The sequence below is a fragment of the Lithobates pipiens genome, unplaced genomic scaffold (assembly GCF_037356315.1).
Source record: "Lithobates pipiens isolate NorthernLeopardFrog02 unplaced genomic scaffold, aLitPip1_a1.2 Scaffold_3, whole genome shotgun sequence".
Classification (NCBI taxonomy): Eukaryota; Metazoa; Chordata; class Amphibia; order Anura; family Ranidae; genus Lithobates; species Lithobates pipiens.
This window is the reverse complement of record NW_027507790.1, coordinates 96,743,512-96,768,564: the sequence shown is the minus strand read 5'-3', so window position 1 is coordinate 96,768,564 and position 25,053 is coordinate 96,743,512. Positions and strand designations below refer to the sequence as shown.

At 38.6% G+C, this 25,053-nt stretch overlaps 1 protein-coding gene across 10 annotated transcripts in view; it reads left to right on the top strand.

Annotated features, from left to right (window-relative positions):
• The window catches only part of TAOK3 (TAO kinase 3), a 401,409-nt gene that overhangs the window by 156,530 nt on the left and 219,826 nt on the right, over window positions 1-25,053 (top strand). For all 10 annotated transcript variants that reach the window (XM_077462074.1, XM_077462072.1, XM_077462066.1 and 7 more), the window contains 5 exons: window positions 3,218-3,309; window positions 5,492-5,585; window positions 7,511-7,592; window positions 20,874-21,041; window positions 23,644-23,850. In XM_077462074.1, coding sequence (XP_077318200.1) covers window positions 3,218-3,309; window positions 5,492-5,585; window positions 7,511-7,592; window positions 20,874-21,041; window positions 23,644-23,850 — 643 coding nt within the window. The remainder of the gene's footprint in view (window positions 1-3,217; window positions 3,310-5,491; window positions 5,586-7,510; window positions 7,593-20,873; window positions 21,042-23,643; window positions 23,851-25,053) is intronic.

The window sequence follows — 25,053 nt, the reverse complement described above, 5'->3', positions numbered from 1 at the left end:
CTTTAACCACTTCAGTCCTGGAAGATTTGGCTGCAGAATGACCGGGCTATTCTTTGCGATTCGGCACTGTGACGCTTTAACTGACAGTTGCGCGGTCAACATTGCATCCAAACAAAATTGACGTCCCTTTTTTTCCCCCCCACAAATAGAGCTTTCTTTTGGTGGTATTTGACCACCTCTGCGTTTTTTTATTTTTTGCGTTATATACAAAAAAGCTAATTTCTTTCTCAGTTTAGGCAGATCTGTATTCTTCTACATATTTCTGGTAAAAAAAAATCGCATTAAGCGTATATTCATTGGTTTACACAAAAGTTATAGCGTCTACAAAATAGGGGATAGATTTATAGCATTTTTATTTTTTAGTAGTAATGGCGGAGATCTGCAAATTTTATCATGACTGCGACATTATGGTGAACACATCAGACAATTTTGACACATTTTTGGGACAATTGACATTTATACAGCCATCAGTGCTATAAAAATGCTTTGATTACTGTAAAAATGTCAGTGGCAGTGAAGGGGTTAACGCTAGGGGTTGATCAAGGGGTTAACTGTGTTCCCTGCAAATGTGGAAAAGTGAAGCTCTCTGAATACTTTGCGGATGCACTGTAGAAGAGATAGTGGCTAGCTAGGAGTGCATTCTTTTCCCAGGCTGGAAGGGTACTGTGGAATATTTGATTTGAGTCCTTTAGTAACCACAGTAACCTTTAATCCATGCCATTGGGTTGTGGTTTGTGGCCAGGATACTGACCCTACCCCTATATACATCTCCACTCAGAAAGATTGACCAGGTTGTGATCTCCTTATGACGAGGGCAGTTGTATATCTGTTCCATCATTTAGTATTTTTGCACTAATTCTGCATTGCCTAATATGGTTTTACACCTGTCATTCTTATGACTTCCTTTAATTTTCTACATTATAGATTTTTAGACTGATTATGAATAAATGTGAAGTTTTAGGTCATAGTGGGTTTGATAAAATTGCAGCAAAAATGCACTATATGCTTTTCTGCAGCTTCTCTATTGAATTCTTTTGAAACAATTTTTTTTTAAAAAGCACAGCGTTGCCTTTAAGAAAGTCCTGGACTCTTTCCAAAAATGCAGTAGCTGAAAAAGCATAGATGTGAACGTGTTCCATAGCAAATAATGTTAAATCAACTGTAGTGCTTTTCTGCAAAAAGCGCCAAAAAACGCATAGGTGTGAACCAGGCCTAAAGGTGTTTTTTTACCAAGAATTTACAACAGCTAGGATTCCACAAACTCAGTGGGATCTTCCCATCCACTGGCAGGCCTACAATGCTAATATTTTTTGCCGGGGTATCTTTTCTAGATATGCTCTAATGGTAGTGGTTTGGCTAGCTAAAAGTTGGCTGACTCTCTGATTTAAGAGGAGGTGGTTGGTCTATGTTGCTTATGTGACCCTCAGTCACCATGGTGAACTCCCTTATCTTTTGAATGTCATGTCGCAGCAGTGAGACCTTCTCTCTTTCAGCCCACCAAAGTAGTCCTTGAGGGGTCATTTACACTTGTTTTGGCTTCAACAAGTCTTCGGACAGGCTTTGTTAAAGCTCTCTGAATGCTAGTCAAAGCTCCTGTCACTAAATAGAATGGTTAGCTTACAGTCCTTTTTACACCTGCTTTTGCTTTTTTGCTTCAGCTTCACTTCAAAAATTATACCCCATGTTGCTTCAATGGAACTTCAATGCGTATTCAAAGCTTTCATAGAAGTCTATGGCAAAACTCGCTTGAAGCCCCACCGAAACTCAGACAAAGCCTCATTGAAGCACAAACCAAAAGCAGGTGTAAACAGGACTGTAAGCTAACCAGTTTAGTGACAGGAGCTTTGACTGGCATTCAGAGAGCTTTAACAAAGCGTGTCCGGAGCCCTGTTTTAAAGGAAGTGTAAACTAGCCCTAAGAGTATTAATGGAGGCTATGCATTTGATTGCCTGCAGATTTTCTCCCAGTGTGGGCTACTGTGCATTGTCCAAATGTTGAGCAAGACTCTGCCTGTAATATGGGTTCCTCCAGCAATGTTAGATGTTCCTATTCCTCCTCCACCTGCTCTGTGTCCCGTGCAGCTTCTGTGATCGATGAGCTCAGGGGGACCTTTGAGCCCATCAGTTTTTGCATATAGTAAAGCATATCCAAGGTAGGCTCCTTCCCTTGCTTACTCACTGTGTGCCTTGGTTTATCCAGCCTCCTGGGTGGAAGCCGCGGAAATATGGTGGGGTGCCATTTGGAGACTCCTGGGCCATCGTTCTTTCCTTGCCCTTGTGAGTCATCATCTGGGCAAATTGAGTGCTGGCTTGGCAAAGAGAATTGTGGGGTACCTCCAAAGCTGTGGGGAGCCGGTTAAGTGATCCAGATGGCTAAAGGAAGGCTCAGTAACCGATCACCTGCGGAAGTTCTGTGAATTTGCAGCCGCTTACCTACCTTTCCAGGCCAAGCCCCCTGTACTTTTTATGTTCATTGGCAGCTGGAGGTATAAACAACTATTAGTGTAACCATTGTCCCTGTAAAGACGTGGACTATAACCATTATTGGTTTGTTCAACCCTGATGAATGTGTCTGTATCCAGTCAATGGTGTTTAACATGCCCTGTTTACTATTACTTTATGCTCTTGAGTCAATGCACCTCTTGGTTTCAAACCATATGCATGTGTTTATCATATGTGAAGCACTAAATGGATAAAAACAATTTAGAAAAAAGAATGGCCGGTGTTTCAGTAGTGCACAGAAGCAGAGTTCATGCTACAATTGGTAGCAATTAGCATTACATAGAGGCAGAATTCACACTGCAAATAGTAGCAATTGGCTTGATAAATGTCCCCCAAAGTGTATTTGTTTTTTTAAGCACTCAATAAACTGACCTTGATAACCAGTGCTACATCACTCATTTTGAAGTGTCCATGATGGCTATTGAAGGCTAAACAAACTGCAAGACAAAGGTTGCCTTTTACATTGGGCACGAGTGACCATATAGTAGACCAGCCATTGTTGCGTTTTTTGTTCAGGATGAACTGTGGCTTGTTAATTCTCACACTGCTGTGAAACAATAAGAAACAGTAGTACTATTTGAGGACCACCAAGCCTACATTGATTGCTGTCAAAAAGACATTATCAAACAGTCCGCTGTATATCTCATGATATTTTGTTCAACATGTGTTTTATGTTTGTGGACACTCCTAACAGTTGTGTGGTTGTTTGCTTTCAGGATGGCCCCAGAAGTTATTTTAGCAATGGATGAGGGCCAGTATGAAGGGAAAGTTGATATCTGGTCTCTTGGTATTACTTGCATTGAGTTAGGTGAGTAAACAAAGGCAGCCCATAGAAGATTCATTTTGCCCTCCCTGCCCATACATGTATCAAAATTCTGCTAGTGCCTGCTGAACCGGCTGAATTTTGATCAACGTATGGCTGGCTTTAAAAAAACATTTAATCTCTGAAACCATTTAATTTGTCACATTGCACAGTTAGACTAACAGGAAAGTTCACCAAATTCTTTATTGTGCTGCATGAAGTGTGCCCCAGAAAATATGCCTCTTGCACACCAGAGAAATTTTTAAATTTTTTTTTTTACTGATATGAAATGAGATGCATTGTTGTCTGTGGAGCCATGCACACAGCTGAGTAAAGATCCAGTGTTGAGTACAGAGCAGTAAAACAAAAATGGAACGCGTGAGTTGTTGCGCTTGAGTGCAGTAATTTTCTTGCATATGCGTGTTTATTCATCTATAAGCATGTTTATGTGAGTATTTTACAATGCTGAATTTTAAGTCTATAGGCTTACGCATTTTTACTCACTGATACGCAACAACACTCAGGTCTTCACACACAACTTTTTTTTTTGTTTTTAAAAAGCCTGTGGTGTTTCACCCAAAAACTCTCCCCGGTGGCAAAAATGTGCACACACATAAAGAGTGAACACATAAACCTGCAACTGGTGCTACACGGTCCTCCCTAGGAAGGACCTTACCCTGATCCCCCCCCCCCCCCCCCCCAGGGCGTTAGGCTCCTGACAGGGACTGAGGTACTTCACTTGGGTCCATCTGGCCAAAACCAGACAGAGTCCCTTTCTCTGGAAGGGCTGCCGAAACAGACCCACTCAAAAAGACCCCATGAGAGAGGGTGAACCAAGCCAAAAGGCCTATGTCCACCCCCACCCCAAGACATTCAGGGTAGGCCCGAGAACCCACACCCTACTAATCACACAGTGACAAAAACATACAAAAAAGTGACAAGCATGGGGTAAAATAAATAGAAAAGTGGGGAGAAGGAAGTGGGAGAAGTGAAAGAGTGACCATTGTGAAATACATTGGCCAGACCCTTCACACACAGGTTTTTTACTAAAATTTAACATCGCTAAATTATGATGCCCTTGTGCAAGGGGCCCTTTTGTTTTATGCCGTTAGTCATAAGAAGGTTTCAGGTTGTGGTGAGACACTATAAAGCACCTAAAGGAAACCCTCTCATGCACAGAGTGTACATGTAAATGGTGCCCATGGCAAGGTTCAGGACTCGGATCTGGAACACAAAAGGGCTAACCAGTACAGTATACATATGGGAACTATATACATACATAATTACTTTATAAACAGGTATATAAAATAAGTATATGTATGGTAAAACATATTGACTTCTAACCCTCTTGTATTATATTATAATAGTACAGTCTCTCTTTAAGAAAGAAAAAAAAATTCAAGTGCTCTGTTCCCTAGAAGTAAAAAATGTATAGTATAACTGTAATCAAAGACCAGGTATATAGCAAAAGGTAGTTCTTTGAGTCACCAAAGACTGTCCAGCCCAGTTAGGTGTTTGTAAATGGTTTGGATCTTCAAAAAGAGGTACCTTTTTTTTTTTAAAACCTTGTGGTTTAATCTGGATTTAGACAGGTTGTTTTTTTTTTTGGTAGAAAAGGTTAATTCAGGTTCTAAAATCGCTTTAACATTTCACATGCAACAAGCAACTATAAAACTAATTGTTGCAGTTTTTTTTTTTTGTGCAAATTAAAAAAAAAAACATTTTGGTGTTTCCTGAATAATGGAACACAATTAGGAGTAGTTAAAAACAAGTTACTGTTTTGTGTGATAAACTATCAGAACAAACTAGCACTAATTAAAAAATACATCATGTGTTGAGCATTGCTGTACAAAATAGATGGACTTCTACACACATGAATGTGGTTAAAAACCATAGGAAGCTGTAAAAGCCTTTCTAGTATATCTTGCATTTACTACATATGAAGGCTTCATTTGTTTATGTGAAGGTCCATTGTTTCAGGTGTTTTGGACAGAGAATAAAGCTTTCATGGAATGGCTTCCCTGGAATGACCTAGGAGATTAAAATAATTGGATTAAATAGTATGACGGCACTAAAGAGCTCTTCTTTTTACAAGCAACACCTTGTTGGCAGTACATGTCCCTGGCTCGCCTCACATTCTTCCTTTTGCTCATGTGAATGTTTTTTTTTTTTTCTCGTTTGCTTACAGCTGAACGGAAGCCTCCTTTATTTAATATGAACGCAATGAGTGCCTTATACCACATAGCCCAGAATGAGTCCCCTACACTACAGTCTAACGAATGGTAAGTACTTCACGAGCTATTTTAGGTATACATAATTATTATGTGATGTATTTTTATTTAATTTTTTTAAATTGCAATCCCCACTATTGTAATATCTGTGGGGAGAAATTATTAAAGTGGACTCCAAAGGGAACTACTTTGTCGGTATATGAGGCATCTTAAATAGAAAAAATTTGTTAGTAAATCACTGTTTATGCTTCTTATAAGGGTTTTACAGTTGGGAGAAATATGCACTAAGTCTTCCACAGAATCTTGACTTACAGTATATTTCAGAAGGTTGTTTTGAACAGTTAAAGTTGATACACCTGTATGATTCTTTGCGCTGTAGGCAGGTCCTGGCAGTGTTACAAAAACCTACTTCAGTTTCGACCATGATTGGCTATACTTATACATAAACCTTGATCAGAAAATTGCTTTTCTATCTGAAAGTGATCATTTTATACCGCTGTTCTCAAAATTTCTTATGTTAGGCCTCGTTTACACATGCTTTGCCCTTTTGAAGTACAAGCTGCGATTGGTTCGCTCTTCAGAGAGCAATAGACAGGCGGTGTGGTGGTGTATATATTTTTCTTAAATTTTCTTAAACAAGTTAACTGAATTTGTTGGGGTCCTTTTACACTTATGCGTTTTTACCTTGCAAAACTCTTCACACCACTGCTCTGCGGGTGTGGTGCACAGACACAACTCCCCATTGAAATAAATGGAAAATGCTGCAAAATCACACCGTTGTCCATGTTACACAGGTGCAGACAAACCAGAAAATGTGCTGAAAACTTGTCTAAATCGTAGCAAAAACGCTTATGCATTTTTACTGCGAGTTTGCTTCAGAACGGTGTAAACGTAGGCTTATTCTTCACTTCTGTGTGTTAGTGCATGTTTGTGTACATTCCCTCCACTACAATGTGATACTAAAAAAAGACAAAAATACTCATAAGTTGTCAAGCTATCATTTCTGAATGTATAGTTGCATAGTTGGAGAAGAAAGGCACACATTTTTGGTTGAATTTCTAATGGAGCAAAGTGTGTTAACTTTGCAAAGTGAATTTTCACCTAGGGTTGTAAATGAGACAAAGCTGAATGCAAACTTGCTTCCAAAGAATATTCAATCAATTCAAGAAAGATAGATATAAATAATAAAAAAAATGTTTTGGTTCAGACATGTTTGCATGGAAGTGAGCATAGCTGCTGTTCATACACATAAGGCCTCATTCAGACAAGTGAATGAGGGCGAATAGGTTATCAACGCATCTGGACACAGCAACACCCTGTGTTTTTGTAGCGTACAAGCTGGCTGATTTGCTGATCCAGAAATGCTCTCTGTGTCTGTCTCCAGGGTCAGTCAGAAGCTCTATTCACATGTAACCTTTTAGATGTGCGGTTGCATGCAAGCTAAACACTTTTTTATTTTATTTATTTATTTTTTTCCTTTACATGTTTAGGTGTTTTTTTGTAAAGTGAGTTTTCACTTGACCTCAACTCATTCACTAAGGTCGGCCACAGACAGTATGAGATTTGAACCATGTATGGGCAGGCTGAACGTACTGATGGATCGGTCAACTTGGGTACAACCAGCCTGCCGGATTTTACTTGCGCATAATGTCTCTGCAGGAGGGATTCCCCTGTCAAGCACTATCTGTGTTGATGGGGAAATCGTGCAAATTTCACACATGGCCGTCCTAAGTTTGGCCATCCTAAGTTTGCTTTGCAAAATAAACCTGCTCTACTTTAATTGATCGACCTGAGTATGTTTTATCTTTTTATAAGTAAAACAAAAACAAAAAAATGTTTTGAGACCTGTCTCAATGTTTGCTTGATCCAGATATGGTGTTCTTAACCGTGTATTTAAATAGGTTGACTCTAGATTTTACTGATCTTTACATATATTTTAAGCAGTTTTATGCTCACTATGTTGCTTTTAAATTCAGGTCGGACTCCTTCCGTGGATTTGTGGACTACTGCTTGCAGAAAATACCTCAGGAACGGCCCACATCTGCTGATCTGCTGCGGGTAATGCATCTGTTCTGCTGCTTTTGGTTTTTTTTTTTGTTTTTTGTTTTTCAGTTCTAAAAAAGTTCTAAAAGTGTGGTTTGGAGATAACTATTGCAAGTGACTAAAACGTCTGCTAACGTTCCTTTTATTAATCCTTATCTGCTAACAGTAGATTTGAAACCTGATAGACGGGTGATCATTTGTGCTCTTTTATATTTGGAGATTTGCACGAAGGGGAGACTACATTTTGAAACAAATATGTAGATCCACATTCCGACTTTGCTGAAACCAAGCCCTTAATGACAGCCCTCATCTTTTTAGATAAGAGATCGAAAATGCATCCTTAGCTGGTGACTTTCTGGTGTGAAATATATGCATTAAAATGTATTACATGGCCTTGGTTGTAATGGGTTAGGAGGAAAAAACAGAAACAAGGGTCCCCGTTCAATCAACTGACATCTGACAAGTAATACTGACCAATACATGGGTCAGTTTTTTCATTCAACCATTGGGTTGAACAAAAAGAGACCGGTTTTCCCCATCGACACACACACCAGGTAGGATGGGGGAATCCTCCCTGTAATACTATTGTATTCTGACAGCAAGGAGACTTCCCCACTATCAGTATATACAGATTGGATCTTCAGCCTATAGCCTGCAGTGTTGACCAAGTAAGAAAATACTGATAGGGTTGTTAAACAGAAGTTGAAAAGTAGATCAATTTCTGTTCAACTTCAGTGGCCAGACATGATCGAAATTCAAGCAGTCTCTGCTGAACCAGTCGAATTTTGATCCATGTATGGTCAGCTTTAATAACAATGTAGATATACAGTACTGTGTGAAGAAGACAGGTGTGAAAAAATGCTGTAAAGTAAGAATGCTTTCAAAAGTATATATGTTAATTAATGTTATCAATTTACAAAATGCAAAGTGAGCGAACAAAGGAAAAATCTATCGCAACAATATTTGGTGTAACCACCCTTTACCTTCAAACCAGCATCAACTCTTAAACTTGCCAGATTCACACACTAATAGATATCAGATGAGTCCGCGCTTCACTGACAAACAGTCATATAGAGTCTATAGGAAACGAATGCTGGGGGATCGTGATCTTGATAGGAGAAGGGACACATACGTTCATCAGCAGCGAGGGTGCCAGATCCGTATGAACAAAATTAAAAATGCAATTTATTCAGTATCACTTTCATGTAAAACTACTTTATACAGGGCTAGTATGGTGTGCTTGGCTGGAAGACGGTGGTCTCGATGGACTGGAAAACAACTCTTGGCACAAGCTGGGACCCACCGTGTTGCAGCCCACCCCATCTTTCATTCTGCCTGCCCTGTAGACTCTCCTCCAGTGGTGTGTATGAAAGCCCAGGATGCCGTCTGTTTTCTCCGTGGTGGGTCCCGGCTTGTGCCTTCTCTCCAGTCCATCAGTGATACTGAATATATTGCATTTTTTATTTTGCTCATACTGATCTGGTACCCTCCTTTTATGGTTTCAGTTCTTACACTTGCACAAAGTCAGAGATTCTGTGGAATTAGTCAATGGTATAAATAATCAGTTATACCAAGCAAATGCCAATAATCATCATCAGGTTGTCATGGTAATAGTCATTAACTGAAACAGAAACAGCTGTGTAGGAGGTGTAGGGCTGGCTGAGGAACAGCCAAACTCTGCTACTAAGGTGAAGTTGTGGAAGAGTTTTATGTTACAAGTCATACACCAAGGCAAGACTTAGTACAGTAACAAGACACAAGGTAGTTATACTGCATCAGCGAGGTCTCTGACAAAGCTTTGAAAGCAGACTGGGATTTCAAGATGTGCTGTTCAAGCTTTTTCGAAGAAGCACAAAGAAACGGGCAATGTTAAGGACTGTAGATGCCTTGGTCAGCCAAGGAAACTTAATGCAGCAAATGAAGGCGCATCATGCTTACTTCACTTCCACATCAGAAGATGTCCATTAGTGCCATCCATCAGCATAGAACTGATGGAAACAATGGGACCCAGGTACACTGCTTTACTGTCTGTTGAAGTCTGGCAAGAAGAATTGCATCCAAAAAGCCATATACCTCTGACAAGGAAACAAGGCTAAGTGACTCAAATATGTGCGAAAACCACAGGAACTGGGGCGCAGTAAAATGTCAGCAGGTGCTCTGAACTGATGAGTCAACATTTGAAATATTTGGCTGTAGCAGGAGGCAGTTTGTTCGCTGGAGAGCGGTACAATAATGAGGGTCTGCAAGCATGGTGGAGGTTTCTTGCAAGTTTAGTGCTGCATTTCTGCAAATGGATCTGGAGATTTGATCAGGATCAATGGTGTCCTCAATGCTGAGAAATACAGGGAGATTTTACTCCATGCCATACCATCAGGGAGACTTGTAATGGGCCCCAAATTTATTCTGCAGCAGGACAACAACCCCAAACATTAGGAAGTTCTGGGAACTAGTATTTGCCCCCTCCCTGATTTTTATTTTATTTTTTTATTTTTTGTCTCACACCTAAATGATTCAGATCATCAAACAAATTTGAATACACAAAGATAACCTGAGTAAATCCAAGATGCAGTTTTTAAATTATTATTTAATTTATTAAGGGAAAAAAGCTGTTCAAGCCTGCCTGGCCCTATGTGAAAAAGTAATTGCCCCCTCCCATCTGAATCATGAATGATCATGAATGATTTGTGATTAACCACAATTTTTTGGAAAGCAGAGTTAAATTTCACTTGCCACACTCAGGCCTGATTACTGCCAGACCTATTGAATCAAAAAAAAATCACTTAACAAGAAGCTGTCAGACAAAGAGAAGCACGCTAAAAGATCTCAAAAAGCAATACATGCCGTGATCTAAAGAAATTCAAGAACCGATGAGAAACAGTCATTGACATGTATCCGTCTGAAAAGGATTGCAAAGCCATTTTTAAAGGCTTTGGGATGCCAGCGAACCACAATGAGAGCCATTATCCACAAATGGAGAAAACTTGGAATGGTGGTGAACCTTACCAGGAGTAGCCGGCCAACCAAGATGACTCCAAGAACACAACGATGATTCATCCAAGAAGTTGTAAATGTAAAGCCACTGCTGACCAAAGAACACAAAGGCTCACCAGACAAGTAGACACAAAGGGGTTTGAATGGCTATTACAGGTAACCATCCTTACCTGTGATCTGTTTGCTTGTAATTCGTGTGTATAAAAGGGTCAATAAGTTTCTGGACTCCTGACAGACTCCTTTCATCTTTCATCCACATGCTGCACTGATGTTTCTGGATTCTGAGTCAAGGGGAAAGCAAAAGAATTGTCTAAGGATCTATGGGAAAGGGTAGTTGAACTGTATAAAACTGGTAAGGGATATAAAAAGATGTTCAAGGAATTGAGAATGTTAATCAGCAGTGTTCAAACGCTAATCAGGAGGTGGAAAATGAGGGGTTCTGTTGAAACCAAACCACGGTCAAGTAGACCAACTAAGGTTTCAGCCACAACTTCCAGGAAAATTGTTCGGGATGCAAAGTAAAACCCACAAATCACTTGTGGTGAAATACAAGACTCTCTGAAAACATGTGGTGTGGCTGTTTCAAGATGCACAATAAGGAGGCACTTGAAGAAAGATGGGCTGCATGGTCGAGTCGCCAGAAGAAAGCCATTAATACACAAATGCCACAAATTATCCCGCTTACAATACGCCAAACAGCACAGAGACAAGACTCAAACCTTCTGGCACAGTCATTTGTAGTGATGAGACCAAAATTTAGCTTTTTGGCCAAAACCATAAATGCTACATTTGGAGAGGAGTCAACAGTAGAATAAAAGTGAAGGTTCTGAAGTGGTCATCTCAGTCTCCTGGCCTCAATATCATTGAGCCACTCTGGAGAAATCTCAAACGTTCAGTTCATGCAAGACAGCCCAAGAATTTACAGGAACTGGAGGCTTTTTGCCAAGAGGAATGGGCAGGTTTACCATAGGAGAAGATAAAGCGCCTCATCCACAAATACCACAAGACTTCAAGCTGTCATTGATGTTAAAGGGGGCAATACACAGTATTAAGAACCTAGGGTATGTAAACTTTTGATCAGGGTCATTTGGGTAGTTTCTGTTGCCATTATGTTTTGAAAAGAGTAAACACGGTTGATTGAAAATAAATGGCTTCAGCCAAACACTAACCATGAGTGAAAAAAAAGTTTGTGTTCTAATTCATATTCTCTGAAAAATGGCCAAGAAATCATAAATTCTGCCCGGGTAAACTTATGAGCATGTGTGTGTGTGTGTGTATGTATATGTATATGTATATATATATATTTTATGCCACCTGGCACACCAAAGTTTTTCTTGTACAATTTATCAACAGTCCAACTCTGTTCCATGTAGGTGACATATTTGGATAAAAGGAGGGGGTAAATTGAATGCTCTTTTAAAGTGATAGGGAGTATCCCCTTTTTATATTGGTGTTGCTAGTAAGGCAGTGTACATTTATATGAATTTCTTCATAGGATTGTGTCCGTTATTGCACTAAACGGCTCCATTCATACTCGTACTGTCTTCCCTTGTTACACATACTGCTGCCACAGATAATCTCTTAACAGGCTCATAGGTTTATGATGATGTTTCTTTCTGGAAGTTGATTCATGCATCTGGCAATCCTTTTGCTCTCTAGTAAACATGCATGCAAGTTCACTAGCAAATCATCTCCATGCACTTATCAATCTACACGGTCTACTTTTTATACATACTTCTGTACTTTAAATTGTTGAAATATGAATTAAGGCTTGTCTGTCTTCTTTTTTTTTTTTTTTTTTTTTTTTTTAATGCAAAGTATTTTGCTTCATTTTTTTAAAATAGTTTAAAAGGAACCCATTGGGATTGGAATTTGAAGTTGGATTTGCTGGTGTATTTTTGAATACAGTATATTTTTTAATATTTTGTGGGACCCACGCTCTTATACTTTCTTTGCTATTTAATGACTTGATGAAGCAAGTATAAGGAAACAACCCCTATAACCCAAACCTAAAAGAAAAATAAAATTACATTTCTGATTTGAAAGGGTACAACTAGACACCTGATTTACACCTATGAACTCGTTGGATATATGGAAAGATACATATGCTAGAATCAGTAAAGCCCTACTGAACTTGCAAGGTTACTTGTAGAGGGGAGGGGAGCTAGTAAGCTAGAGACTTAGGGGGCAACAATGGCAATGGGCAGGATGACCACAGAGGGCCATGAAGGGGCTAACATGCTTTATCTTTTCCACAGCCAGGGCTATTATACCCAGACATTGGAATTCTAGTGTCATTCCCAGTATTGAGGAAATGGGTGTCTGATCTAAATTATATTATTTGTGTGGTGAAATGGACAGCAAGCCTACAGGAGAAATACCCAAAAGTCATAGATAAATGGTGGGCATAGAAAGATTTCAGCAACTCCCAGATATTTTGAGTTGTACCTGTGACCTAAATTCTCACCACATTTGAATATAGGCAACCGTGGTGGAAGCCCATAGATTTTTTGCTATTTATTTTAACCCTTTAACGTTCTGCTCCACCATTTTGGTAGCGCACATTTTGAGTCACGCAAACTCATTGAAAAATGTGGACTTTAAAGGGTTAATTGTTGATGGTATGGCGATTAAAAGGTCTATGCACAAATATAAAATTGACAATGACAAACCGGCTCAAATTAAGTTTTGTTTGCTTATGAAGCCAAAAATCCCTGATGTTAGATGTTTATATGTGACCGAGTGTATAATATATAAAAAAAAAAAAAAAATTCAGTAAAGCTTTGAAAACTTTCAAAACAAAAAAAGAACAAGGGGGTTGGGTTTTGTAGCCTTTCAAATCATTTATGGCCCCATCACTTGAGAGCATCCCTTAACCCAGAGTTAAAGGATTGAATGGGGACACATACATATACCGTAGACGCACCTTTTTAATGTTGCTTGGTTTTGATTGCCCCAGGAATGTTTCTTCCTTTGCCAGTTCTCCTTGGCATACATCTTTATATCTATTTTAGATCATCTTTAAAATCTAACATTTCACACTCTAGATTAATTTCTTAAAAAAAACCTCATGACTTTACAACCCCTTTTATCTTAATGCATTCTTTGCATTCAGTAATGCATTCTTTGCATTCACATGATTTGGAAAGGGACACACCTGTCAGTGCATGTCAGAGCACAAACCAGGCCATGAAGTCCAAGGAATTGTCTGTAGAATTCCAAGACAGGATTGTATCGAGGCACAGATCTGGGAAAGGGTACAGAAAGATTTCTACAGCATTGAAGGTGCCAGTGAGCACAGTGGCCTCCACCATCCATGAATGGAAGAAGTTTGGAACCACCAGGGTTCTTCCTAGAGTGGGCCGTTCAGCCAAACTGAAGAATTGGAGGAGAAGGGCCTTAGTCAGGGAGGTGACCAAGAACCCAATAGTCTCTGACAGCATTCCTCTGTGAAGAGAGGAGAACCTTCCAGAAGAACAACCATCTCTGTAGCACTCCACCAATCTGACCTGTGTGGTAGAGTGGCCAGACGGAAGCCACTGCTCCAGTAAAAGGCACACTACAGCCCGCCTGGAGTTTGCCGAAAGGCATTTGAAAGACTCTCAAACCACAAGAAACAAAATTCTCTGGTCTGGTGACACAAAGATTGAACTCTTTGGTCTAAATGGCAAGCGTCATGTCTGGAGGAAACCAGGCACTGCTTGTTAACTGGCCATTACTATTCCTAAAGTGAAGCGTGGTGGTGGCAGCATCTTGCTGTGGGGATGTTTTTCATCAGCAGAAACTGGGAGACTAGTCAGGATCGAGGGTAAGACTATTGTCCTATTGTACTGAAAACCTGCTCCAGTGTGCTTTGGACCTCAGACTGGGACGAAGGTTTATCTTCCAATAGGAAAACGACCCTAAGCACACAGCCAAGACAACAAAGTAGTGGCTATGGGTCACAGCTGTGAATGTCCTTGAGTGGCCAAGCCAGAGCCAGGACTTGAACCTGATTTGAACATCTCCGAAGAGATCTGAAAATTGCTGTGCACCGATGCTCCCCATCCAACATGATGGAGCTTGAGAGGTCCTGCAAAGAAGAATGGGAGAAACTGCCTAAAAATAGGTGTGTCAAAAAGACTTGAGGCTGTAATTGGTGCCGAAGGTGCTTCAACAAAGTATTGAGCAAAGGCTGTGAATACTTGTGTACATGGGATTTTTTTTTGGGGGGGGGGGGGGGTTATTTTTAATTAATTTGTAAAGATTTCAAACAAACTTCTTTCACATTGTCATTATGGGGTATTGCTTGTATAATTTTGAGGAAAATAATTAATGTAATCCATTTTAAAATAACGCTGTAACTTACAATGCGGAAAAAGTTACATACTGAATACTTTCCGGATTCACGATATAGACAAAGTGCAGCCATACACAGTATTCCAATTAGTGAGACATCTACTACTTTCCAACCCAGACTGATTATCTGGTCAATTCACTGGCTCAGAAATGATTGAAACCTGAGGGAGATGGACAGCTAGCATTTTAGGAAGAACGGCAGTGAAGCCAATTGATTACTTTAACCAGTTCCCGACCAGCGCACGCCGATGTACGTCGGCAGAATGGCACGGGCAGGCATATTGGCGTACAGGTACGTCCATTTTTAAATGCCGCCCTGCCATCACCGGCGCCGCGATTGCGTGGCGGTTGGGACCCCCGTGAGTCCGGTCGCGGGTCCCGCGGACTCTATGGCCGCGGGGATACCCGCGATCGTCTCACGTGGCAGCTGAACGGGGAGATGCCATTGTAAACAGCATCTCCCCGTTCTGCCTAGCAGCAAGTGACGCTGATCTCTGCTCCATGTGATTGGAGCAGAGATCAGTGTTCACTAACACAAAGCCCAGCCCCCCACAGTTAGTAACACGCTCCTAGGAATGCTTAACCCCTACACTGCCACCCCCTGGTTAACCCCTTCACTGCCAGTGTCATTTAGACAGGAATCAATGCATTTGTATAGCAGTGATTGCTGTATAAATAATGGTCCCAAAAATGTCCGATGTGTCCGCCACAATGTCGCAGTCACAATAAAAATCGCTGATCGCAGCCATTACTAGTAAAAATAATTAAATTAATAAAAATGCCATAAAACTAACCCCTATTTTGTAAACGCTATAACTTTTGCGCTATAACTTTTGCGCAACCCAATCAATATTTTTTTTTTTACCAAAAATATGTAGAATACGTATCGGCCTAAATTGAGGGAAAAAAATGTTTTTTTATATATTTTTGGGGGATATTTATTATAAGAAAAAGTAAAAAATTTGTTTTTTCTTCAAAATTGTCACTCTATTTTTGTTTATAGCGCAAAAAATAAAAACCTCAGGGGTGATCAAATACCACCAAAAAAAGCTCTATTTGTGGGGAAAAAAAGGACATCAATTTTGTTTGGCAGCCATGTCGCATGACCGCGCAATTGTCAGTTAAACGATGCAGTGCCGAATCGCAAAAAGTGGTCTGGTCTGAAGCCAGCAAAATGGTCCGGGGCTGAAGTGGTTAAGCTGGATCTCAGTTAACAGCTTCTTTATTTGTTCCAACACAAACCTAATGACACTCCCTATTCTGGTATCTAAGGGTCCTTTCACATAGGTGTAATTAGTTCAGTCACCTTTTTTTGCTAAGAAAAAAATTATGAAAACGGATTAAGGTTACATTGGTTTATATCAGTGTGCACATCTGCCTTCAGTTCAGTTTACATCAGGTTACATTAGTTTGCACTTGGGTTCAGTTTACATCAGGCTACACCTGTTTGTTTTTTTAGTTGTTGCAGAAGTTAATCCTAGTGACAAAAAGAGAAGATCCATCTAAACCAGTGATGGTGAACCTTGGCACTCCAGATGTTTTAGAACTACATTTCCCATGATGCTCATGCACTCTGCAGTGTAGTTGAGCATCATGGGAAATGTAGTTCCAAAACATCTGGGGTGCCGAGGTTTGCCATCACTGATCTAAACCGTAAAGGACGCGGACCTATATGGAAGCAGCTAGTCTTCCGTTTACATTCATAAGCACATAGAGATACATTGCTGTGCATTTTTTTTTATTTTTTTTTATTAAAAAGACTGATTGTTGAAAAATGGACAAACAGAACATACATGGTAAAGGGTGCTAATGTTCAGAAACAGTTGGTGTTAAGATAAAGCTTGGAAACAAATAGTTTTGAATCTATTGACACTTAAGCATTGTGTTAAATTAATGGTAAAATTAACGTTTTAGACTAGCACCCCAATGCACAGTATAGAAGATGGCAACCAGCACTGCAGTGCACCCGTTGTGTTTTGTGGTGCACTGTGTTTAACCACTTGACCACTGGGCACTTAAACCCCCTTCATAACCAGACCAATTTTTAGCTTTCGGTGCTCTCACATTTTGAATGACAATTACTCAGTCATGCAACACTGTACCTATTTGAAATGTTTGTCCTTTTTTTTCACACAAATAGAGCTTTCTTGTGGTGGTATTTAATCACCGCTCGTTTTGTTTTTGCGCTATAAAAGAAAAAAGACCGAAAATTCTGTAAAAAATAAAAAAATGCATTTTTCTTTGTTTCTGTTATAAAATTTTGCAAATTAGTAATTTTTCTTCATATATTTTGGCCAAAATGTATACCACTACATATCTTTGGTAAAAATAACCCAAATCAGTGTATATTTGGTCTTTGTGAAAGTTAGAGTCCACAAGCTATGGTGCCAATTTCTGAAAATTGATCACACCTGAAGTACTGATGGCCTATCTAATTTCTTGAGACCCTAACAAGCCAGAAAAGTACAAATACCCCCCAAATCACCCCTGTTTGGAAAGTAGACGTTCCAAGGTATTTAGTAAAATGCATGATGAGTATTTTGAAGTTGTAATTTTTTCCCACAATTCTTTGCAAAATCAAGATTTTCTTTTCTTTCTTTTTTTTCCACAAAATTGTTATATTAGCAGGTTATTTCTCACACACAGCATACTCATAGCACAAATTACACCCCAAAACACATTATACTACTCCTGAGTATGGCGATACCACATATGTGAGACTTTTACACAGCGTGGCCACATACAGAGGCCCAACATGCAGGCATTCTTGGAACATAAATTACACACATAATTTCTTGACTACCTCTTACGCTTTTGAAGGCCCTGGAGTACCAGGACAATGCAAACGCCCGAAAAATGACCCCATTTTGGAAAGAAAACAACCCAATTTTTTTTATTTAGGAAAATGTGTAAAGAAAATGAAAACACATTTTATTTTTACACTATGTCCATTTACACAATATTTACACAACATTTCTAACACAAAACATGTACATGGAAAAAATTACACCCCAAAATAGATTCTCCTACTCCTCCTGAGTACAGTGATACCACATGTGTGAGACTTTTCCACAGCGTGGTCACATACAGAAGACCAACATGCAGGGAGCACCGTCAGGTGTTCTAGGGACATAAGTTTCAAATCTAATTTGACTATCACACTTTTGTGAGGCACTGTAGTGGCATGGATGATGCGTGGATGAGCATGAATGGGGATAGATGAGCCATGGATGGGCATGGCTGAGCATGAATGAGTATGGCCGGGTAGGGCGGAGTATGGCCGGGTATAGATGGGTATGGATGGGATGGATGAGTATTGCTGAGGATGGATGGGTATGCAGAGTATGGGTGGATGGTTATGCATGGGTAGGTATGCAGAGTATGGATGGGTGAACGTTAGCAGATGGATCGATGGACCTCTCACTAAGCAGCACTACACATGCAGCCCACAGCACTGCTGCCGCCGATCTCTCCCCTCACCATTCACACTGGACGGAGACGGGAGGTAGGAACCGGAAACCACGCCGGTTTGTTTACATGTGTCAATTGACTGCGCGATCACATAGTAAATGGTTGCGATCAGCGGCCGTTCACCGTGATCCGTGATGCTCTCAGGTGTGCGTAAGAGCGGAAATCTGGGAGGACGTCAGAGTTAACAAACCGCCCTGTAGCAGTCATTCGGCTATGGGCATGTTATTAAGTGGTTAACCAGTTCCCACCTGGCCTGTAGTGAAATGACAGCTGAGTGAGGCCTTCGTCATCCACCAGACACAGCCAATGACTGATCAGTGTACTGGCCCGCTGCGACCAATCACAGCAGATCACATGAGAATTGTAAAAAAAAACTAATCGCTTCCTTTCATGCAAGTAGTAGGTGAGATGCACACACGGTCAGTGAAACAGGTGTGTCAGCAATCGAGTCTGTCCCAAAAACTCAATATAAAAAAGCAGAAAAGGGATTGCTGCACAAACAAAAGTAAATTTATTGATAAAATTTACATCACATCAGGTGTAATTCAGGTGACGTTTTGGGCTAAGCTTGATATCGCCCTTCCTCATAACCACATAGGAAGGGCGATATCATGCTTAGCCCGAAACGTCACCTGAATTATACCTGATGTGATGTAAATATATATATATATATATATATATATATATATATATATATATATATATATATATATATAGTTTGTGGACTTTCATACACACTACATAAACACTGATTTGGATTATTTTCACCACAGAAATGTATTGGAATAAATTTTGGACTAAATTTATGAAAGATTTTTTATTTGCAAAACTTTATAACTGAGACAAAGAAACACATTATTCCCAAACTTTTCAGTCTTTTTTCATTTAGCAAAAAATAAAAACCCTAGTGGGGATTAAATACCACTATAAGAAAGCTCTATTTGTATTAAAAAAGCTATTTATTTATTTTTATGGGTATGGTGCTGCATGACCATGCAGTTGTCATTCCAAATGTGAGAACGCTGAAAGCTTTAAAGTGGCCTGGGCAGAAAGGGAGTAAAATTGCCTGGTTTTGAAGTGGTTAAAAAACAAAAATGTGCTGGTCAGGTTTCAGTCAAATGTTCAGAAAATGAATAGGCTGTCTTAACTCAACATATGTGAACATGTGTAATACTGCGTATTAGGCAGTTGAGTGGTCAGATATGAATGGACTCCTTAGCCGTCATGTGAGATTTCAATTTTTTATGTATAGCTTTTTATTTTTTTTGTGATCATTATCACTGGGACAAAAAGTTGGAAATCGTAATTTTATAGTTCTTGCTGGAACCCAGAGGGGAAATGTTCCACTATAGACACCATTTCTGGTGACGGCAACATTTTTCTCTTGCTTCCTGCAGTGTATTTGATAAAAAAAAAAAAAAAAATAGTGGAAAGCTCCCGATGTAAACTATACACCGGTCAGCCATACCAAATATGACCACCCATCTAATAAATAGTAGGTCCCCCTTTTGCCACCAAAACAGCCCTGACTTGTCGAGGTATAGATGTCACTAGACTGAAGGTATGCTGTGGTATCTGCCACCAATCCATCAGTAGCAGATTCTTTTAAAGTGTTTGTTTCATACTCCTGATATGCGTCTGTTGTACCATGTGCTTGTATGAGAAAGTATTCTGTTCTCTTTGCATGGCTTCTTTTATGTGAACTCCCTGGTGGTCCTGCCAGTCCCTCTGCTTTCCTATTAAAAACTGACCACACTAAGTATGAGAACACACTGTGGTCAGTTCTCTAGCTATGCTGGGAACTAAGCCTGCTCTCCCTCAGTGATCAGACTTTTCCTGACACACCCCTGCTGCACAGCCATTCATTGGCAAGCTCAGTCTGTGTACTGTTGCTTCTCTGCCACCCAACTCTTATGCAGCTGAGAACACAGGGCATGTGATCATTTATAAAAAGGGGGAAAAAAAGATGTATATTTTTTGTTTTCAAATGTGTGTGTATATATATATATGTGTGTATGTATGTGTGTGTGTGTGTGTATATATATATATATATATATATATATATATATATATATATATATATATATATATATATATATATATATATATATATATATATATATATATATATATATATATATATATATAGAGGCAGCCTGATTTCTCTGCAGCTACGCAGCCCCATACACAACAAACTGCAATACCAATTTTTTTGCTTTCAACACATCAAGTTCATGGACAACACATTCACTTGCTGCCCAAGATATCCCACATATTTCAGGTGCCATTGTGGCAAGTTAACCAATGTTCACTTTCCCTGTCAGTGGTCATAATGTAATAGCTGATGGTGTATATTTAATTTTTTTCAAAATATTTTTTAATTCTTTATTAAGCAGAGGTGTCTATATATTGCCTTGCATTTATCATTATTAGTAACACAAAGGTTTTTTTTTTTTTTTTAACTCCTGTGTTTTTTCTTTTCTTTCAACATGCTAGCATGACTTTGTACGCAGAGAAAGGCCAGCGCGGGTCCTTTTAGATCTGATACAGAGGACTAAGGATGCTGTCAGGGAGTTAGACAACCTGCAATACAGAAAAATGAAAAAAATTCTCTTCCAAGAATCCCGCAATGGTCCTCTTAATGAGTCTCAGGAAGATGATGAGGTAAGACCAAGAAGCTGTATAAAAACTGGCTGCTAATGGTCAAAATTTTGCCTGCATTTTTTTTTTTTTTTTGTGAAATTACTATAACTTTGGGGATTTTTTTTTAATTTAAAGCAGGACATAATTTTATGGCCAGTTCACACTGTAATCCAGTGCCTTTATTTTTTTCTGCATCAAAAATGCATGGAAAGTAGATTATATGGTTTCCAAGGGTATAGTTCACACCGATGCGGTCAGTTCCACAGCATCCCAATTCCAGGGAAAAAAATTAGAACATGCTGCATTTTTACTGTACTGGAACGCGGTTAAACGCAGACCCCAGTACAGTCAAAAAAAGAAGAAAGAAAAAATAGCACCTGAAATGCATCCAGAAACATATAGAAATGTGTAAAATGTGTTTTAGAAGTGCGCATGCAGAAACTCATCCGGAATGGATCTAAAGTGTGTTTTTGTGGTGTGGACCAGCCCTTAATTATATTAGCAAATCATAACATGGCGGCATTACTAAATACATTTTCTAATTCTCCTTTTAGTTGGAAAATAGGTCAAGAGCAGTACAGAACCTAATACCCGCAAATATTGTGGATCTGCCCATTCCTCTACTATATCATACTGATTTTGTGGCACAACTTAATACTCATTAGAACTATGACAATTAAGTGCTTTGGTTGCATTGAGAAACACATACAGCCTACAGTATATACTTGCTGAAAATTCACTGTACTTCCCCTTTAAATATCCATACAATGGTCAATATTACAGCAATGTTAGTGCTTTTTATTAAGTCAAAACTGCTAATGAGCCACAAGTGATACCCGTGTACATCTCAGACACTTGGCATACTGTAAGGTTCACACTGGACTTGAAATAGGAAATAAATAAAATGTGTTTTGGATTCAAAATAACTTTGCAGATATGACTACATAGATGCAATAAAATCACATAGTTATAGATGTAAATGCCGCCTATTTCATTGTTTAGCCACCATGTTCAAGGCACTTGCAAACACATCTCATGACGAATCAATAAAAACTATGTGAGAGATTACTTATGGGTCTGGCTTTCTGCCCAGATGTAGTATAGACTGTTGACCATTTAATTAGAAAGTTTAGCACTGACGGTACAATAAGTGGGTTTTTAGAGTAAGAGATAGCCTTTGTTCAGTTAAAGGACCACTATCACAAAAAATATTTTAGGGTAGGGACAAACTATAACATCTTGATTCCTTGCAGTAACAGCTTTTGTAAGGAATCTTTTAGCCTTTTAAGAAAAAAAAAAAAAAAAACAACCGCTCTATATACATGTTAATTGGTCTCAAACCTAGCACGTCCCCTTTTACTTACATTGCTTGATCTGCATGTAAATCTGGTGTAAATATATATATATATATATATATATATATATATATATATATATATATATATATATATATATATATATATATATATATATATTTAAGCTATCGGACATCAATAAGGGAATTCATGTAGAGTATATATTAGCCACATGTTTTTTAGGATACATTATTTATGCTATTGACACTTTAAGGTAAAATACTGTGGCTCTAAACCCCACTGTAGACTTGTTTTGTTAAAAAGAAATATATCTTAAAACTTTCTTTAATTTGCTCCTTATATTTTGATTGCACCCTAGAAACAAATTCTATGACCTTTAGAATATGAATTATTTTTAGAGATCAATATTTTGGACAAGATCATTTACTAGCACAAGATCACTATTGTGTAGTGTAGTCTAGTTAGAGCTGAATTTGCTTTCATATTTTGGATACTTTAAAATTTACCTTTAAAATTATCTGATGTATGTTATGTGATTACGCAATTGCAAAATAATGTTTATAACGATATAGATGTATATTAGATTTCCTTTGTGTACCCTATTGAGGCATGTTAAGATCTTATAGTTTGTTTCTTTTTATAAATCGTACGATGAAGTTGCTTTCTGCAGTATTTGATGATGTGCTGAAAATGTTACATAATTATAATAGTGCTTGAGAATTATCCTTCTCAAAAAGAATCCTTATTGAGCCGCAGAAGTTATTGCCAAAGTTCAGTATTATCTCTCTATGTAAGATCTGCAAATTTTTACAACTGCAGAATTGTATTGGGGCCCCTTCATACATATCTGCTGCCCTGTAGTAAAATACATGCATCTGAACTACAACTTGGTGTATTTTAAAATTAAGCACATGCAGCCCATTGAAATGAATAGTAAACATGATATATGCACTGTTGTGCGTTTTCACTCTACAGAATGAAAAATACCTTTTCTAAAAGGTCCACCCTCATTTTGCATGGGGAATGAACAGCAAAAGCCTAAAAGACATGTGCATTTATAAAACACATAAACATATGGAGTAGTACACACCTAAAACAGGCGTTACTTTATATGTAAGGGAGAAATTAAACAAAAGTTTACATGGGTAATGCACTGCAGCCACAAATGGTACATTGGCATGGTACAAGATATAGTATAGAGCTGTCAGCTTTTCATTGTTTGAAGTTGTGTTCGAAAATATGAAATTATTTCTTTATGCATCATGTGCATGTTATAATGTTTGCCAACTACTCTGCAATTTATATAGGACAGTGAACACGGGACCAACCTGACTGCAAAGATGGACAGCCTTGGCAGCAATCATTCCATACCAAGCATGTCGGTCAGTACGGGTAGCCAGAGCAGCAGTGTGAACAGCATGCAGGAAGTAATGGATGACATGAGTCCAGAACTGATATTGGTTCCAAGCTTTGGCTGCGGCTACGATTCCACCTCTTCTTTGGTTCCGAAAAAGGTAAGTGAAGTCCGTTCAGTGGGGAAGACTGCAGTCAGATTTAAAAAAAAATTCCCATCCTATTCTAGTGAATATGTTGTAAGAGACATTTAATGGATCATTTACTATTTCTGTTTGTGAAGTTTCTACTCACGAGTGTGAAGGGTGCAGCTTGGTGTAGCTTAGTGTAGCTTTTTTTTCTAAATGGTAATCGATCTTCTATTAAATTTTAAAAAATCTATATAAGGCATATTTGTGGTCCTTAGGCAGCCATTTGGGTATTTAATCTCTAATTACATAACTACTAACAAGAAGGCCGGTATGGGGTGTAATGCAAAGTATGCACCTACTTACATATTTGTTCATGATAACTAGAAACCGGCTGGACCATTGCAGTAGCATTTTCCTCAGTTGGGTAATATCAAAATCTCCAGCAAGAGGAGGAGGCATATTACTTGTGGTAAAATGGTATACTGTGTGTGTGAGTGTGTGAGTGTGTGTGCGTGCATCACATGAAGTTTTCTTTATACATTAAACTTTTTTTTTTTTTTTTTTTTTCCTTTCCTTCTTAAAAGTTATAAATGGCCCAGTCCCAGCTCAGCACAGTAAAACAGTCCCCGCTATAGCTATAAGTATGGCATTCATTAACTCTGCATTAGTCTAATAAATAAAAACAGTGCACAAGAGTGGGTTTACCATGATGTATCTCGTGCTACCCTTTTAATGTGCTGTTAATTTGTGATTAAAAAAATATATATAGTTTGGTAAATAAAAAAGAGATACAAGTTATGCATTTTTTTTTTTAAACTAGCATATATCTCAATTGTAGCAATGTATAGTCCTTTTAAAATCAGTCCTTGTTGGGGAGGGAAAAAAAAATAAGTCTTGAATACTGTAGGTTTTCCGTCAATGTAAAACAATGTTTGCAATTATTGAAACTTACGTTTGCCATTCTTACTGTATTTACAGTCTAAAATAAAAAGCTAGCAGAAGGGCCTTTTTAATCTGGTGTGGTTTTTAGAACAAACTGCATTCATTTGTATTGTTCAAATTTTATTAAACCGTTTTCCATTTTTAGAAATATCTATATTCTCTTAACATTTTTCATGTTAACAAAGTTAACATGACACTTAAATTAAATAAATAAATAGTTTTACTGCAATGTGCCATGACAAATCAAGGTTAATTGCCTTTATGTGAAATCATGTTGATGACAATTGCCTG